General features: G+C 39.4%; 1 protein-coding gene across 1 annotated transcript in view; it reads right to left on the bottom strand.

The window, feature by feature from the left end:
• The window catches only part of LOC309803776 (3',5'-cyclic-AMP phosphodiesterase 4D-like), a 443,765-nt gene extending 425,386 nt beyond the window's left edge, over positions 1-18,379 (bottom strand). Inside the window, exon 1 of the mRNA XM_082620488.1 lies at positions 18,263-18,379. Coding sequence (XP_082476614.1) covers positions 18,263-18,316 — 54 coding nt within the window. The 5' untranslated portion in view covers positions 18,317-18,379. The remainder of the gene's footprint in view (positions 1-18,262) is intronic.
• Between the last annotated feature and the right edge of the window lie 2,180 nt (positions 18,380-20,559).

Raw genomic sequence — 20,559 nt, 5'->3', positions numbered from 1 at the left:
CAGCCTCTTCAATAAGTGGTGCTGGGAAAACTGGACAGCTACATGTAAAAGAATGAAATTAGAACACTCCCTAACACCATACACAAAAATAAACTCAAAATGGATTAAAGACCTAAATTTAAGCCCAGACACTATCAAACTCTTAGAGGAAAACATAGGCAGAACAGTCTATGACATAAATCACAGCAAGATCCTTTTTGACCCACTTCCTAGAGAAATGGAAATAAAAACAAAAATAAACAAATGGGACCTAATGAAACTTAAGAGCTTTTGCATAGCAAAGGAAACCATAAACAAGATGAAAAGACAACCCTCAGAATGGGGGTAATTATTTGCAAATGAAGCAACTGACAAAGGATTAATCTCCAAAATTTACAAGCACCTCGTGCAGCTCAATATCAAAAAAACAAACAACCCAATCCAAAAATGGGCAGAAGACCTAAACAGACACTTCTCCAAAGAAGATATACAGATTGCCAACAAACACATAAAAGAATGCTCAACATCATTAATCATTAGAGAAATGCAAATCAAAACTACAATGAGATATCATCTCACAACAGTCAGAATGGCCATCATCAAAAAATCTACAAACAATAAATGCTGGAGAGGGTGTGGAGAAAGGGGAACCCTCTTGCACTGTTGGTGGGAATTTTAATTGATACAGCCACTACGGAGAACAGTATGGAGGTCCTTACAAAACTAAAAATAGAACTACCATACGATCCAGCAATCCCACTACTGGGCATATACGCTGAGAAAACCATAATTCAAAAAGAGTCATGTACCAAAATGTTCATTGCAGCTCTATTTACAATAGCCAGGATATGGAAGCAACCTAAGTGTCCATCAACAGATGAATGGATAAAGAAGATGTGGCACATGTATACAATGGAATATTACTCAGCCAAAAAAAGAAACAAAATTGAGTTATTTGTAGTGAGGTGGATGGATCTAGAGTCTGTCATATGGAGTGAAGTAAGTCAGAAAGAGAAAAACAAATACCGTATGCTAACACATATATATATGGAATCTAAAAAAAAAAAATGGTCATGAAGAACCTAGGGGCAAGAGAGGAATAAAGACACAGACCTACTAGAGGGTGGACTTGAGGATACGGGGAGGGGGAAGGGTAAGCTGGGACAAAGTAAGAGAATGGCATGGACATATATACACTACTAAATGTAAATAGATAGCTAGTGGGAAGTAGCCACATAGCACAGGGAGATCAGCTTTGTGTTTTGTGACTACCTAGAGGGGTGGGATAGGGAGGGTGGGAGGGAGATGCAAGAGGGAGGAGATATGGGGATATATGTATATGTATAGCTGATTCACTTTGTTATAAAGCAAAAACTAACACACCATTGTAAAGCAATTATACTCCAATAAAAATGTTTAAAAAATTGATAAGGACATGGTTATTACAAGAGCAATTTTTTTATTCATAATATAAACATATCAAAGGCACAGATTTTACTACTGGACAGCTCCTTATTTGATATATCAAGTAACTTTGTCTTCATAAGAATGAATGCACTAACACAGTAAAGGCACTCTGAGACATCTGTGTTGTCCAGAAGAAGTAGAAAGGGATTATACACTCTGTTGCAAACCATAGTGTCTTCCATTTTCTCTTTCTTCAGGATGTGTTTGGCTTCTACCAGATGGTAAGTCAAAGAATAAAAGCTTCTCATGTTTCCCCATAAACAAGACATCAAAGTCCAATTTCTGGCTCTGCCACAAATTGTGTCACCTGGAGTGTGTCACCTGGAGTAAGTCACCTAACTTCTCTGGGTTTTCAGTCTGCTAACATCTATCAGTTGAAGAGGATGGACTCTCAAAGATCTCCAATTCTCTCACCTTTCCAATCAGCCCCCAAAATTACCACCAAAATAAACTGCAATCATGGGCTTTGGAGTCCCCCAGATTCGGGGTTTGAGGTCACACTGTACCACTTACTTGCAGCAAACTTTTGGCAAATCCCCAAACTTAAATTGTCTTATCTATAAAGTGAAGATAACCCCATAGAACTGTTATAAAGATTAAAAGAACTAAAGCGTAAATTGCTCCTAATCCAGTATTTGAAACCTAGTAAGCACTCAAAAGATGTTAACTAATATGAGTTAGTATTATACTACAAAATTCTCAACATTTGGTATCCAGTAGCTAACTGAATATTTCCACTGACAGGTAGATCACTATTTCATGAGAAAGTGCTTTCCTGTCTTGGACAACTCAATTATAAAATTTTTTCTTACAATAAACTTAAATCTGACTCCTTGCAAGTATACGTTCCATCATTTATTGAAGTGATTTTAAAGCTGGTGTCCACAAATAATTCAGGAAGTTGATAAATTTGGTTGGAAATCATTACATCTACATTTTCACTAAGTTCTAACTGAAAAATAACATTTCCTTCCATTATGAATATAGTCACCAAACCACAGTAGTTTGTATAACTTTGTCACTGATGGTAATCACAGATATTTTCTTATTAGAGTTGTTGTAAATATCTCAAAACAAAGTATGGTAGACATTAGACCTACTAGATCTTGTTACCTGATGCATTAATCAAGATGCACAATAGCACTATAGAAAAATTAATCTTAATATTTTGATAATTTAATTTCCTTTTTAATCCTATAATTATATTTTATACTTAAAAACCTCATATTGAGAAGGCATTCATAGGCTTACCCAGTCTTCCAAAGGGATCTAGGACACACACAAACACACACACACACACACACACACACACACACACACGGTTAATAAGCTCTGTTCTAGAGGAAACTAGAATAATTCTATCCCCTTTCTCACTGATGAACCCCTCAACCATTGAAAGACAAATACCTGATTTTCAAATGCATTGTCTTTCTCTCTGCCTCTTTTAAGCATCTCTAACTGAGCATGCCCCCAGGCATATACCATGGAATACTAGTCTGCAAGATTATCCAAGAAAGAAAAATAGTCCTCATTCGAAAATGTGGGGAGGAAAAGGGGGGAAGTCATCAAATACCAGAAGTAGCAAGAGGAAGAAAAAAGAGAGTATGCATCTGGAGAGAGAAGCAAAATTAAAATTATTTTTATGAAACAGAGCATGTCTGTGTCTGAGGAAAGAAGTAAAAAAAGAAGTAAAACAGCCACTGGAGAGTGAAATAGTCAAGAGAGTGGCAGGAAAGCCAATGATAGGAGGATCAGAGTCCTAGAAGAAGGGTCAGGGGATGAAGGGAGAATGTAAGTATTTTGGGGTGAATGCAAATTATTTCAGGACACTGGGGTAGGCCATTTCACTCCAGGTTTCCCTATGTCATCCCATCTTGGACATTTACAATGTATATTGATACATTAGTCTCTGAGAAGTACTACCCAAAAGACACCGGTTGAATTGCTTAACAGCTCATCTTTCCAAATTTTGTTGACCACAGACTTTCCTCCTAATAATACTTGTTAATATACAAAGAGCTACTATTCTGCAGATTATACTGGGAAACTGCTCTAGCTTGCCAATGAGCAGGATACTCCACAGGTGGTCTGACTATTGTTAGTGCACAATGAACTTCTGATAACTTTCTTGTCTGAGCAAGAATATTTCAATTAAAGTTGGCTCTTTTTCTCTCACAGGAAGTTTCCATTTAGAGGATTTTAGACAGATTTATCACATTGATATATTCCACTGATAGCTCAGATATATCAACATTGGTTCATCTAGTACTTGCAATTAACTATTCTTTTCCATGAGAACTGTAAACACAGTGAGGTCCTTCTCATTCTGTACTCATGCTATTTCTTTCTTTGCATATTGTTCTTTGAACAAAATATTCACTTTCTCACTGAACTTAAGTGTGTGTGTGTCCTTAAAATATGCATTCTGAAGTGCCTACAAATGTGAGGCCAACTTCACTAAACTATGCTATGTGCCTTCTGTAGCCAAGGTTAAAGCCACAAAAATTAATATTAGTATAAATGGTAAGAAATATGTACTAGTATAAAGTGCTATAAGTAACTGCTTCCAATTATTAGTCATCACTATAATGTTGGCATCTACATTCACGCTGTTGTTTTTAATGGATCAAATAAAATTGTGTTCAGTATAGTAAAATTGTGCCATTAAGGGCTTTTTTTGCTGAAAGCAGCATTATATTTTAACTCAGTAATTCCAACTCTGGAAATTAGCAATTCTATCCTAGTACAACTCTGCTCACTCAAGTATCTGCAATGAGATCTTGGAAGTTCTGATGGTTCTAGGATCCATATATTTACCCCTGAAGGTAGAAGTTTAAAACTCCAGAATGAGGAAGCTGCTATTATACATTGCTGGAAGTTTCTCCATGATGTTTGGCTCCTTAAGTAGGAATACAGTTCAGCACTAAGCCAAAGGGTTTCTTAAATAGACCATTCATTCAAGATAATTGAAGCTTAGGTTTATTACATGAAGGATTAGTCACAAAATGGCAATGCTACAGCCATTGGGTTTTTCTCAAGATATATGAAAGAAACAAACCAATGATGAAGTGCAATTTACAACTCTTTTAATGTACACATTCAAAGTTCTTAATAGGCAGCATTATACATTAATCATACATACTAGATTCAGTGACAATCCCTTAAATAGCAAGGCTATTTTCAAGGGATATAATGCGATCAGGTAAGTTTAAACCTATACAAGGACCACTGCCACTGACGTCTATAAAATTGCAGTGCCAGACTTACTGTTATGAAATATATGTAATGTCATAGAATACAAAAGCCCAGGAGAGAATAAATCAATCTAATAGCCATGCATGCAAGCATGTGGGCAGTGGAGAGAGCAGGAGGGGAAAAACAGGCTACTCACTGAAAACCTATATGGCGTTCGGTTCACCTAGGTCAACTTTTCTCAAACTGCAAAATCTTGAGGTGTTTCAAGCAAAAAATTTTCCAATAACATCGTTTCTTCTAAAAGATATTTAATGTATTTATATAGACTTGTATATTATTCTCATGCAACAATTTGTATTGAAGAAATAGAGAGAAACCCAGGAAATTGCATGAGCCATAAATGCATGAGGTAGAATCTAAATATCAACGTTTCAGTGTATCTAACCACTTCTTTTACTGATATCCATAGGCTGACTCTTAATAATTATTGCTCTTTACTATGTAACCTTATTTCAGCTATTTTTGTCTCTTTTCATTTTCCCAATACAAATGAAAATGATTTAATCTGTTTAATATGTATTATTGTTTTGGTCCTGTATTGAGTTAGAATATGAATTGTTTTTCACCATTCCTTGCAGCAACTAAGTTATCATAGGCCATTTTTTGTTCTCTTTAATCTAAGTGCATATTATATCCCATGAGCTATTGCTGGTGTTCTATCAATATGTAATTATTTAAAAAGCATTCCACATTCCATGCCAGAATGGCCATCATTAAACAGTCTACAAATAACAAATACTGGAGAGGGTGTGGAAAAAAGGAAACCTCCTACACTGTTGGTGGGAATGTAAATGGGTACAGCCACTGTAGAGAACAGTATGGAGATTCTTCAAAAAACTAAAAATAGAACTACTATATGACCCAGCAGTCCCACTTCTGGGCATATATCTGGCGAAAACTCTAATTCGAAAAGATACATGCACCCCAATATTCATAGCAGCACTATTTACAACAGCCAAGATGTGGAAGCAACCTAAGTGTCCATCGACAGATGGATAAAGAAGGTGTGGTATATATATATACAATAGAATACTACTCAGCCATAAAAAGAACGAAATAATGCCATTTGCAGGAACATGGATGGACCTAGAGATTATCATACTAAGTGAAGTAAGTCAGAAAGAGAAAGACGAATACCATATGATATCACTTATATGTGGAATCTAAAATATGACACAAGTAAGCTTATTTACAAAACAGAAACAGACTCACAGACACAGAACACAAACTTATGGTTACCAAACGGAATCGTGGGGAGGGGGGAGTGATAAATTAGGAGTATGGGATTAGCATATACAGACTACTATATATAAAATAGATAAACAACAAGATCCTACTCTATAGCACAGGAAACTATATTCAATATCTTGTAATAAACCATAATGGAAAATAATACGAAAAAGAATATATATATCTGAATCACTTTGCTCTATACCAGAAACTAACATAACATTGTAAATCAACTATATGTCAATAGAAAAAAAAAGTATTCCACGGTCAAATAAGTTTGGAAAACATGTACTCTGAACAAATTTTCCACTAATTTCTATCTCTACATGGTATATTCCAGAATGGGGACAGAATCATTGAATCATAGAATTTCCATGCTGGAAGAGACATGGGTATAGTTTCCCCACTTTACTTAAAGTGAGGCCCTGAGAGGTTAGGTGACTGGGCTCAGTCGATTTAGTAAGCTGGATGAAGGAAGACTTCTAGTTTACAATTCTGGGTTGTTCTCCCTGATGCTTCTACTCCCTGATATCATACAGATAAAGAAGGAAGGGAGGGAGGGAGGGAATAAAAAGGGGGAGAGGGAAGGAGAGAGAAACGAAGAAAGAGAGAAAGGGAGAAAAAGAAAGGAAGAAAGAAATGGTAGAATAGAAGGGTTGGCCTAGAAGTATTATTGCAGAACTGAAAGATTAAGTGAAATGTGTTTGCTATGAAACCAAAGTATTTAAAACATCATGAAACTCCATAAATAAGCAGTTATGTAGAAGAGACATGAAGGGCTATGAAATATACCCTAGAGGTCAACTGTAGATCCTAATAAAGAATGGGATCATGGGGACCCAACATAGATTAGTGACTCATCATGAGCAAAAGCAAATTAAGCTTGAATTTTGATAATGGTTTAAAAATTAGTTAACTCTCAGTTAGAGGATTGTTTGGCTGTAAAAAACAGAACCCATTCATGCTTGCTTAAGCTGAAAGGAGGAATTTATTTAAAAGGCTATAGGATTATTTTATAGAACTCAAGGCTAGGGAAGCAATTAAGCTGCCTGTGAGATTAGAACCCACCCAGAAAGCTGTCAAGAATCAAGGCAGCTATACACTGTCTCCTTTTCCTCCCTGGAGCTCACAGTCTCTCATCTATTTATCCCCGGGCACATCAGTGTCACTCTCTTCCTTCTCTGAAAATCGGCCCTCCCATTACAAGCCCCAGTAAAGAGACAGTAGAATCAATGTGTCCTAAATCCAAATTGCTCAGAGAGAGAATCTGTTCTTCTATCTTGGGCGATGTGGGGTGGTAAGAATGTAGTGTCAGGACCTCCTGTCTCCTCAACAGCAACTACGAAAGGAGACCCTCTAGAATGACATGATTAGGAGAGTCTGTAAAAAACATACCAGAGGCACAGAAAATAACCAGTGGCAAAGGAAGCATTTAGCTTCCTTAGGGCCAAACATCCCTTGGGAAGAGGTCAGCTACTGACCACGGGAAAAGTAAGAATGCACAGAAACTAAACCTGGGGAGAGAATAAGAAGGAGGAATCCACACTTGCCTCTTGGAAGATCACTGACTTTTGCCACTCCTAAGGATGCAGTCACAGCAGGCGTTGTTTTAGGACTCTAACATGAACCTAAGAAGCATGCAAACAGGGTAATAACCAGAGCTTGTTTAATCTCTTCATTCCTGCATCTGTTCTACCCAATCATAGTCACTCTGTTCAGAATTTCTTCTTATCGGCCTCCTGCCATGGCTGCTTCTTGCTTTCCTGTGGACCTAGGACACAATTATAGTGAAAAAAGAAGGATTACCTGCAATGATTGCCACCAGGCAGACATGGCCTTAGAGAGAATCTAACCAATCCTCGTGTGCTAGAATAACACATGCTTTCAAGTTGGAGAGGCCTTGGTCTGAATCCATGCCTAATGCTTAGAAGCTGTCTGACCTAAATCAATTTACCTAATTTGATTCCTGATTTCTCAAGATTACAAAAGTTTCCTCAATGAGTTTTGGGGTAAATACATAGGATAATTTTAAATTATGATAATAATAATAATTGTTATTACTATTACACCATCAAAACAATAACTGGACTTCTGACCTTTATCTCTTCTCCTAAACCTTGATTATAACTTCTATAGCAAGTCATGAATATTGGGCCCTTTTATGACAAACATGTACATGAGGGCTTACATTGCAAAACATTACCATAAGAATTGTGTAAAAAACAAGAATTTATCAGTCACAGGACCCTACCCACAAGGAAATTACAAAGATATAATGGACAATAAAACAAGTATGTAAATGAAGGAAAGAAGGAAGGAGGAATGGAGGGAGGGAGGGAGGGAGGGAGAGAGGAAGGAAAGACTTTAAAAATTGGGCTTTTTCATATATGATCTTATTTACTCTTCACAAGCCATTTTTCAGGTAGGTATTATTATTCCAAGTTTACAAATAAGTGAACAGAGGCAGAAGGATTAAGGGGCTTTTGAGAAATGTTTAAGAAGTGGTCCAGATAAAGTGTTGTAATGGGATCACAGTAGGAAACTATTGCTTTTAGCTGTGAAGGTCAGGGTTTTGTGAAGCAGATGAAATGTGAGCCTTCCATACTGGATAGGATGTGGATTTTGGCAGAAATACCAGCAGGAGCAAGGGCCTTGATAGCAGGAAAAAACATAGCCATATCTGAGGACTACTGAGCAGCTAGATCAGTTCCACAGAACTACACACAAAGGGAATAGTCTTGGAAAACAGGTCTGGGGCCAGATGATGGAGAGCTTGAATGCCTGGCTTTACGAGTTGTAATATTTCTGTGGGCAGTGGATAACCACTATAGGTGAGTGAAGACATCATGCCCTCAGATCTTTGAGCTAGAGGCTACATATAAGAAAAAATGAAGTGGAGAGCCTATGACAATTACCAAGGCAAAGATAGTAAGAGTCTGATTTAGGATAGTAACCATGAAAACGGAGAAATGAAGGTGTAAAAGGAAATCACAGAGATAGATTTAACAGATCTTGCGTTTGATTGAAGAGTCAAGAGAGGAAACAGCCAAAGATGTCATAAGGCTTAGAAGTAAGGGGCTCTCACAGTAGCTGGGAGTGAACAAGGAATCAGACTCTTCTCACTTCTGCTCTCTGGGCTTTCTCTTTAACAGGAGGCTAAATTTGAAGCTGCTTCTATACTAACAAAAATGAAGCATATTGTTTTCATAAACCTTTGTAAAATCTGTTGCATTCTCTGGCATGTTTGCAAATAACACCACGGTCTCCAGACAGTTTATATGCAACATGCTTCACGTCACTAGCAGAGAGACATCACTAAAATAATACTCTATAACAAATGTATGATACATATAGCTGATTCACTTTGTTATACAGCAAAAACTAGCACAACCTTGTAAAGCAATTATACTCCAACAAAGATGCTAAAAAAAAAGAAAGGAAAAAAAAGAAAGTCTTAAATTTCCCTTTTCAAAAAAAACAACCAACACATGTATGAAGGTCACTTCTCAGAAGACTGTTTTAAAAAGGGAAATACATTTGTTGAGAACTGCTAATAATCTGATACTTAAACATTAGATGCACACATATTTTCATCCACTACTAGTTTGGGTTTATTATTCACCCTCAAGACACTTAGAACTGTGTCGTCAGCATCAGCTGCACATTGGAATCACCTACAGAGCTTTAAAGAATGCTGATGCCTGAGTCCTAACCCCAGGACTCTGGTGTAATTGACCTGGGAGCAGCCTGGAAATTGGGATTTTTTTAAAGCCCTCAAGGTTATTCTAATATGAAGCCTGGGTTGAGAACCATGGAACAATAAAAAAAATAATAATCATTTATGTTAGAGCTAATTAAGAAGCTTGCCTTGCCATCAGAAAAGGTAATCAGCCACATTTATATAATTCATACACATATGATCCCAAATCAGTCTTCTCCTAACATTAAATAAGATATAGCATTAAATAAGAAAAATTTTATCAAGAAGGAGGGTTTGGTGGGCTGAGTGGTAAGAATTGGGAGAAGAAATGAATAATCAAGAAAGATGTGAAATACTCTGACTTCTGAAGCACTTTGTTTATTCTTCTGACTCAGCAGCAACCCTGGAATAGTATAGCGGTGAGAGCTCTTCTCTGTTCCTCCCTGGACCCTCCGCAAACACCAAGTCGCTGACTGGCTCGCCCCAGAAGTGGATTCCAAGTTCTTCCACTCAGCATCCCAATGGCAGCTGCCCTTTCCAGGGTGCAAAGGCAAGATAAGGCTCTTGTCCACATTAAAATTCAAAGTAGGGAGGAAGAGCTGGTTCTTGGTCCTGCTTCTTCATATCTGAGGGGATGCTGGAAGGAATGCTTATTTCCCGTCTCTTCTCTCTCCTGTCACACACAGACTAAAGTGCCAAATAACTCCATGGCTTAAGGCACTGCCAAGAGAAATCCCATATTAAATGTGCCTGTTGCTTGGGAAGAGGAAAGCACTTCCTTCCCTTGCTCGCCATTTCTAAAGAATAAGCTGCTACCCTCCCTCTAGCAGGCAGGGCTGTGAGGGACCGGGACCAGGCACGTGGTGACAGCCACGGAGCACTGCACAGTGAGATGATTCTCTGGCTGTTCTGAATTGCTCACCGTTATTCCATTAACAGGTTTTTTCTAGTTTCATTCTGGCCATCATTCATTTTATTACTTGTCCATTGAAGATCCCTCCTCCCCAGTGTTCACACCTGGAATTCCATCCTTTTCTCAAATCCCAGTTCATTTCCTCATTTACCCATTAGACCACACCAACTTCCTCTCTCAGTTTTGGAATTGGGTATCTTTGCATTCGTTATTCTTCCTTATCAGACCTCAGCACCTCGAGAGACAGAATTTTGCCTTTGTCCACATGTATACATTATACAGCACCAACTGTATACTTTTCATATAACAGACACTCAAAAAATTTTATCAGTGAATTAACTGAGTGAATTTCAATATCATCACAGACTTCATGTATGACTGGAATTCTCCCAGTCTTGAAATAACGAACAAGTTTGGACATGAAAGGGGTAAAAGTTTCAAGAGTCTCCCCTGGAGTAGACATCTAGAGAGACACTTAATTATTCCACATAAATCATGGACTCATATCTGAAAGCAAACATGAATATTCTCAGATAGCTTTACCTCATGGGATTACAGTTGTTCTATCACGACTCTTTAATAGTAGCATATGTTCTTTCCTGGAAAAGTATTTAAATAAGCTTGGTTTATGCAAGTCCCAGGAGTCACCCCTTATAAGTATAACACTGAAATCACTATAATTCTTGGTTTAAAGAAGCTAATATATTTTCAATCAGGGTGAGAAGAGGCCCATCACTTATCTCTGAGCCCTGCATACAGCACGCTCAAGAATGACGTCTCCATCTCCAGGGGCTGGCAAGCTGTATGTTTATTTTTGAGACCTTGATATAAACTACCCTTGCTTCCTGATTGCCGCGTAAGCTACAGGGAAGAGACTTTAATTACTGAAGTCCTCACCAGTTCTAATTTACTTAAGGGTCATTTCTACATTGCTTCCATGGCAATCCGTGGAGTTTTGGCTTATTGGCAATGACTTTGCTTTTACTTCAAGAACCTCGTTTGACCCAAATCAACCTTGTTCCTATTTGAAAATGTCACAAAATTTGGAAAGGTGTTTGGAGAGTTCTAGTTTCCAGAAATCCTGTCCCCCAAAGTAACTCACATAGAGTCTTTAAAGCTGGTACTCGGTATAGTTGGTGAAAGAACAAATGAATGAATGAATGAATGAATGGTGTTTACATTTTACCAGTTGAAATAAACAAGATCGGAATTTGAGATCTTTTGGCATTTGGTTCAGGAAAAATTACAACGTCATGGAATTTGGTGCTGAAAAAACTCACTTGAAACCCATCTAAATATTATATCATGTAAATAAGATGTTCACTTGTTTTTTATTATTAGGTGACTTTTGCTACATATGTCCTCTCTTTCAACAAGAGTATAAATTATGGGGGAATTATGTTTATTGCTCAGCACAGAACTTTGTCCCTGGTAGTAGATGTTATATAAGTGAGTGTGGTTGATTGATCTACTTCCACATCATGCAGAATTTTGCCCTTGGACTCATGTTCCATCCCCCCCCCCACCCCACCATCCCCCAGGTACAGCCTGCTGGATGGGTTGTGGTGTCCAAGATCAAATAGAGCCATTCGCACAAATGCCAAGGCCAGCCGCCTGGGAAAATTGCAAAGTGGCAAAGGATGTCCTCACTGACCTTTTCTTCACCATTTTCCCTTCTCCACCAAGTACTCTGTCACTCTCTACTCACTTCAGAAAGGAATCTGATTCACTCATTAACACAAAGTTGAACTATGAACTTAATATTACCCCTCATGTGGCTTCTACATTTTTAAAGTGGTCCAGGGCTTCCCTGGTGGTGCAGTGGTTAAGAATCCGCCTGCCAACACAGGGGACACAGGTTCGAGCCCTGGTCAGGGAAGATCCCACGTGCCGTGGAGCAACTAATCCTGTGCACCACAACTACTGAGCCTGTGCTCTAGATCCTGCGAACCACAACTACTGAAGCCCGGGCCTAGAGCCTGTGCTCTGCAACAAGAGAAGCCACCACAACGAGAAGCCCGCACACCGCAACGAAGACCCAATGCAGCCAAAACTAAATAAATAAATAAATTTATTAAAAAATTAAAAATTAAAAAAAAAAGTGGTCCAAAGGAAAACACAACATTCAAGACAAAGAAAGGGTTACTGATAACATTATTAGCTCAGAGATTTACTTTAGTTATGGTAATGACTATGAGGTTGGGCTGACCCTAGAGGACAGTCACTCCTTCTCTGTATATATTTATTTCTCAGCATCAATTGCTAACCGAAGAATCACCACAGCTCTCCTGTGTTCAGATACTCCACAGGCTGCCCTGAGCCCTACCTCGCAGAGGACAGGCATGAAGTTTGGAACCTCTATGTTCACTTAATGCAGCTCCCAGGTCTATTCCTTGAGAGCTAGCCCAAGCTCATGGGCTGGAAATTAGCTTTTCTCTAAAAGACCCCACCAATCCTGGCCCCCAAGACTTACCAGCCATCTCCTTTTTGGCATTTTCTAGGATTCTGCCTCACATGGGCTCTGGAACATTCCCTCCAGTTCTTTGGCCTTGCAACCTCTGTGAGAATGATCCCCATTCTTGAGCTCAGCTTCTTCTGCTCTGCTGCCAGTGCTCCCTGTTCAGGCTCACGGGAGGAACACTACTTTCCCTTTATCTAAGGGCCAGTCTCACTTCCTCTCTCCACTTGCCAGGAGGCCTGAGGTGTGCCTTCTTGGGGCCGGAAGCTCTGCAAGCACTGCACCCTCACCAGCTACCACTGCTGCTGATCACAGGTGCTGCGTGTCATGGCCATTGCCACGTGGCCAGGACCTACATCAGCCCACTCTCTGTTTCACAGGCAAGTCTTGGATCCTCCCGGCACCAGTGAAAGGAAAACGCCTGCTGCTCCACACACTCTGCCCTGTCTCAAAATAGTGCTTCTTTCCTTACCTGAGGATTAGGGACTTTCCAGAGTAATTGGGAGTAAAATATTCATTTTCCGGCTTCCCTGGTGGCGCAGTGGTTGAGAGTCCGCCTACCACTGCAGGGGACGCGGGTTCGTGCCCCGGTCTCGGAAGATCCCACATGCCGCGGAGCGGCTGGGCCCGTGAGCCATGGCCGCTGGGCCTGCACGTCCGGAGCCTGTGCTCCACAATGGGAGAGGCCACAACAGTGAGAGACCCGCATAGCGCAAAAAAAAAAAAAATTCATTTTCTTCGGGAAAACCCATTTCATCAATGGGTTCTGCCAGCATTGCCAATCCCTCCCATCAAAAAATAGTCCATCCCTGAAATATTTCCAAAAATCTGGATTTTTTTATATGTTTCCATAATCAAAATGCTATAGAATAGTGACTTTCAAGCATTTTTACTGCAAGTCACATTAAAAATTACATTTGATCTCTCAAGTAGTACATACAGATATAAAAATATACATATAGCTCTAAAAAAATGCTAAACCAAAAAATAAATTAAATACCTTATTATGTATTATACTCTGAACTCCAAAATTCTATTTCATTTTAAAATAAGATTGAGTCAACTGATTGGTTGCACATTTCACTAATGAATGAGTCCCTACACAGTTTTAAAAAGCTGTTTTACAAAAATGCCCTTGGCAGCCCAAGAACTGGATCAGCTGGACCAGCTGGCTTCCTAATAAAGAAGGAACCACAATGGTAACAAGAAAAAGATAACAATTGTTGCTGTAAAAGATTACGTTAGTAATTCCCATGATCACTGGCAAAGTATGAATTCTCTGGTGAGTTGATCATGTTTGGTGGTAATATAAGAAAGATTTACCCAGGAGATATTTGAAAACCAGTGCCTTTTAAAAGGAAACAAAGAAATCACTGAAAAGAAAACTTGTTTGCTTCTGTCCTGAGGGTGTTCCTTGCTGTGGGGATCACACAGGTTCCCAAGTGCTGGCTGTGAATGGGCCACACTGCACTATTTGTGTGTGTGTGTGTGTGTGTGTGGTAGGCAGGCCTCTCACTGTTGTGGCTTCTCCCCTTGCGGAGCACAGGCTCCGGACGTGCAGGCTCAGCGGCCATGGCTCACGGGCCTAGCCGCTCTGTGGCATGTGGGATCTTCCCAAACCGGGGCACAAACCCGTGTCCCCTGCATCGGCAGGCGGACTCTCAACCACTGCACCACCAGGGAAGCCCCACACTGCACTATTTACCAACAGGAGGAAAGAAGTGCCTCGCATGTGCTTATTTCCAGCTCTAATTTCCCAGGATTAACAGGGAAGTTGGTATTTTACAAACATCATTTTTCACATACTCACTTTTCTTTTTATAGTGATGAGTCAAGATAATGTGCCTTAGGTATATGTTGCTATGTAACAAATTATCCCCAAACATAGCAGCTTAAAACAACAAACATCTATTATCTCACACAATTTCTGAGGACGGTAAATGCAGGAGCACCTTAGTCAGGTGGTTCAGGTGCAGCGTCTTTCAAGGGCTTGCAGTTAAGTGGCCAGTCATCTCAAGGCTCAGCAGGGCTGGAGAATCTTGCCACAGGCACTCACATGGTTATTGGCAGGCCTCGGCCCTTTGATGGCTGTTGGCAAGAGGCCTCCATGCCTTATCATGTTGGCTTCTTCTTAATTTGAAGAACACATCTGAGTGTCTTCATGACTTGGGAAGACAAGTCTTGACTGGCTTCCCCCCATTTCTCTGATGACTCTCAGTGAGAAAACACTCAAGACAGAAGCCACAGTCTTCTATAACCTAATCTCAGAGGTGACATACCATTACTTCTGCTGTATTCTGTCGGTCACAGAGATCAACCTTGGTGCAATGTGAAAGGGGATCATTGGAGGCCATCTTAGAGGCTGGCTACAACAGAATGTTTCTCTAGATGCCTATTTTCGACGATGTATCCAAATAATCTGATGTTCAAATGGCTATTTTATTGCCTCTCACCACCAAACAAAAGTCATTACCACAAGAGTCGCCACCATTTTTTTTTTTGGAGAGGAGGGTAAAGCCTACAGATCCCTTTAAGTCTCTAATGAAAGCTGTGGGTATACTCCCCAGGAGAATGCACAGAGGAGGCATTACAATTTTTCACACCATTTCTCGGAGTTCAAGGATTTCCTGAAAACTTTCCACAGACCTCAGGTTCAGAAACAATGTCCTCAACAGTTACCTTCTTCCTGTAATCGTTAAGCACAAGGACATGGCTGTTGTTGGGAGCTTATAGCAGGATGTACACATAAGTAATGACGGATAAGTTTGACTTCTAGAGTCAAACCCTAATGTACATTTGCGTTCAACCAGAAATTCAAAGGGCTTTGGATAGAACATAGCCATAGTTTGAGCCCCAAGAAGCCTTAAGGGTGTTGATTCTTTCTGGGCAAGTTAAAGACAGATGGAGGAATTTTGTTATGGAGAATCTTCACAAACAAAAATGCAGTGTTTCATCATGAGTGTTTGATGATACCTCAGAGCTGTCTATGTTTAAAACTGTGGTCAATACAGTTGAGCCTAATCCGATTTTTGCTGTGAGCCTGTTTCCCTTCTTTTCTTTTTCAGGGTTACATTTTGAAATCCAGACACTGACCCGTGGCCACTCACCTTTAGCCTAACAGCTACTTTTACTGGGCTATAATCTTCCTTTCCCATTGAATGTAATTTTCAAGGATGTTGCTCAAATATTACTTTCCCCTTCCAACTGGTCATCTAGAATATCTAGTAGATTCTATTTTCTGGTATCATTTAATAGAAGCCTTTAGAAAAAGAGTGAAAGCTTTTAACCATACAAGGTCATGTGCCCTTCCTGTGTATTCCCATGACACCCTATGTAGATCCTAGCATAGTACATGGAAGAAGATAAAAACAGGGTGCACCTTCCTATTTTAATTGCTCAGTTATTTGTCTGTACTCCCACCACTCACTATGATCTCCATCAAGATAGGACTGCTTCCATCTTGTTCATCATTGTATCTCCAACACCTGCACCAATATTTGGCACACAGAAAGCATATCATATATACTGAATGAACTAAATAATATGCTAAATCCATAATTTTTATTCTATAGTGCTATATGAAAGGTGAAACTTACAGGGGTGGAATAAAATAGAAAAAGCTCTGGACTAGGCTGGAAAGCCTGCCTTTGATACATCTTAGCTGTGCAAACTAAGCTCTGTCTCTGAGTCTCAGTTTCCTCATCTGCAAAATGGCATAATACACAACCACATTATAGGATTTTGTCAAAGTCCAACAGGAAAATTCAGGTGGAAAATATTTTGTAAACTATAAAATATTAAAATCTGTCATGCATTATTACTATTATCACAGAGATGCTAGACAACATGAAAAATTGGTGGAAAGTTTTAAAAAGTGCCTCTCAGACAGAATCTATACTCAGTGGTGGAAGAGTGTCAGAAGGAATACTTCCACGAGGTAAATAAGCAGCCATTTCTATTCTAAAGGCTGAATTCTGTGCTCTCTGTCATTACAAATTGAGTTATTGATCTTGACAACTGCAGAAAGTACTTTACAGAAAATAGATATGACAAGGTCCCTGACTACTAGGTTTTCATGTAAACAAAGGTAGAAGACTTGGCCTCAATAATAAAGCTCATACACCTCCTTCAGAGGATGGCCAAGCATTCCAATCTTTTTCAAGTATAACCCTGAGTGTTGGGAAAAATGTGAATACACAATAAAAGGTAACTAGGTAACCAGATGAGTTTGTTATCTCTATATATGTAGGTAAAAGTGTGGGTGTATTCATGCCCCATAGCTCCTTATCATAAATGGGAACTTGGAAATAGCTCATGTAGACACTTTGCTGGACACACTAGTGTTGACAAACAGAGACTTATGTTTCTAACCTTAAAACAATAAAAAAATAACCATATAAGTTCTTACAATGTAGAGTCACTTGTCAACAATTCACAATCTGGATTATGTGATAACTCACCCTAGTTATTTAATAACTGTATTGCTCTATTCCCTCTTTCAAATATACATTCCTTTCTCAATGTGAATGAGGAGGCTGAGCAAATGATTAAACTCATAGAGGAAAAAAAACTTCAAAAATCTCTCTTCAAAGCAAAATATTTTCCCCTTCGCTCTCTTATGTTAAAAATAAAACAAAACGAAACTCTACACTTCCATCGTAAACATTTCAAGCAGAGGATTTATCAGTTAATGTTTCCCATGGCATCATGAGATCACATCAGTAGACACTATGGGGCTAAGTTCATATGATCAAAATTATATAATAAGCAACACTGGAAACAAGATGGCGGACTAGAAGGACATGCTCTCACTTGCTCTTGTAAGAACACCAGAATCACAACTAGCTGCTGGACAATCATCGACAGGAAGACACTGGAACTCACCAAAAAAGATACCCCACATCCAAAGACAAAGGAGAAGCCACAATGAGACAGTAGGAGGGGCGCAATCACAATAAAATCAAATCCCATAACTGCTGGGTGGGTGACTCACAGACTGGAGAATACTTATACTACAGAAGTCCACCCACTGGAGTGAAGGTTCTAAGCCCCACGTCAGGCTTCCCAACCTGGGGGTAGGCAACGGAAGGAGGAATTCCTAGAGAATCAGACTTTGAAGGCTAGTGGGATTTGATTGCAGGACTTCGACAGGACTGGGGAAAACAGAGACTCCACTCATGGAGGGCACACACAAAGTAGAGTGTGCATTGGGACCCAGGGGAAGGAGCAGTGAACCCAGGGGAAACTAAACCAGACCTACCTGGTAGTGTTGGAGGGTCTCCTGCAGAGGTGGGGGGTGGCTGTGGCTCACCATGGGGTCAAGAACACTGGCAGCAGAAGTTCTGGAAAGTACTCCTTGGCATGAGCCCTCCCAGAATCTGCCATTAGCCCACCAAACAGCCCAGGTCAGCTCCAGTGTTGGGTTGCCTCAGGCCAAACAACCAACAGGGAGGGAACTCAGCCCCACCCATCAGCAGTCAAGTGGATTAAAGTTTTACTGAGTTCTGCCCACCAGAGCAACACCCAGCTCTACCCACCGCCAGTCCCTCCCATCAGGAAACCTGCACAAGCCTCTTAGATAGCCTCATCCACCAGAGGGCAGACAGCAGAAGCAAGAAGAGCTACAATCCTGCAGCCTGTGAAACAAAAACCACATTCACAGAAAGACAGACAAGATGAAAAGGCAGAGGGTTATGTACCAGATGAAGGAACAAGATAAAATCCCACCAAAACAATTAAATGAAGTGGAGATAGGCAATCATCCAGAAAAGAATTCAGAATAATGATAGTGAATATGATCCAGGACCTCGGAAAAAGAATGGAGGCAAAGACCAAGAAGATGCAAGAAATGTTTAACAAAGACCTAGAAGAATTAAAGAACAAACAAACAGAGATGAACAATACAATAACTGAAATGAAAACTAAACTACAAGGAATCAATAGCAGAATAACTCAGGCAGAAGAACGGAAAAGTGACCTGGAAGACAGAATGGTGGAATTCACTGCTGCAGAAGACAATAAAGAAAAACTAATGAAAAGAAATGAGGACATCCTAAGAGACCTCTGGGACAACATTAAATGCAACAACATTCGCATTATAGGGGTCCCAGAAGGAGAAGAGAGAGAAAAATGACCCAAGAAAATATTTGAAGAGATTATAGTCGAAAACTTCCCTAACATGGGAAAGGAAATAGCCACCCAAGTCCAGGAAGTGCAGTGAGTCCCAAACAGGATAAAACCAAGGAGAAACACGCCGAGACACATAGTAATCAAATTGGCAAAAACTAAAGACAAAGAAAAATTATTGAAAGCAGCAAGGGAAAAATGACAAATAACATACAAGGGAACTCCCATAAGGTTAACAGCTGGTTTCTCAGCAGAAACTCTACAAGTCAGAAGGGAGTGGCATAATATACTTAAAGTGATTAAAGGGAAGAACCTACAACCAATATTACTCTACCTGGCAAGGATCTCATTCAGATTGCATGGGGAAATCAAAAGCTTTATGGACAAGCAAAAGCTAAGAGAATTCAGCACCACCAAACCAGCTCTACAACAAATGCTAAAGGAACTTCTCTAAGTGGGAAACACAAGAGAAGAAAAGGACCAACAAAAACAAACCCAAAACAATTAAGAAGATGGTAAGAGGAACATACATATTGATAATTACCTTAAACGTGAATGGATTAAATGCTCCAAGCCAAACACACAGGCTTGCTGAATGGATACAAAAACAAGAGTCATATATATGCTATCTACAAGAGACCCACTTCAGACCTAGAGACACATACAGACTGAAAGTGAGGGGAAGGAAAAAGATATTCCATGCAAATGGAAATCAAAAGAAAGCTGAAGTAGCAATTCTCATATCAGATAAAATAGACTTTTAAATAAAGAATGTTACAAGAGACAAGGAAGGACACTACATAATGATCAAGGGATCAATCCAAGAAAAGATATAACAATTACAAATAGATATACACCCAACATAGGAGCACCTCAACACATAAGGCAACTGCTAACAGCTGTAAAAGAGGAAATCAACAGTAACAAAATAATAGTGGGGGACTTTAACACCTCACTTACAAAAATGGACAGATCATCCAAAATAAAAATAAATAAGAAAACACAAGATTTAAATGACACAATAGATCAGATAGATTTAATTGATATTTTTATGACATTCCATCCAAAAACAGCAGATTACACTTTCTTCTCAAGTGTGCACAGAACATTCTCCAGGATAGATCACATCTTGGGTCACAAATTAAGCCTCAGTAAATTGAAGAAAATTAAATCATATGAAGCATCTTTTCTGACCACAACGCTATGAGATTTGAAATGAATTACAGGGGAAAAAACGTAAAAAACACAAACACATGGAGGCTAAATAATACGTTACTAGATAACCAAGAGATCACTGAAGAAATCAAAGAGGAAATCAAAAAAGACCTAGAGACAAATGACAATGAAAACCCGACGATCCAAAAGCTATGGGATGCAGCAAAAGCAGTTCTAAGACATAAGTTTATAGCTATACAAGCCTATCTCAAGAAA

The sequence above is a fragment of the Mesoplodon mirus genome (assembly GCF_964341445.2).
Source record: "Mesoplodon mirus genome assembly, chromosome: 5".
NCBI classification, from domain to species: Eukaryota; Metazoa; Chordata; class Mammalia; order Artiodactyla; family Ziphiidae; genus Mesoplodon; species Mesoplodon mirus.
This window is presented reverse-complemented; position numbering and strand designations above follow the sequence as displayed.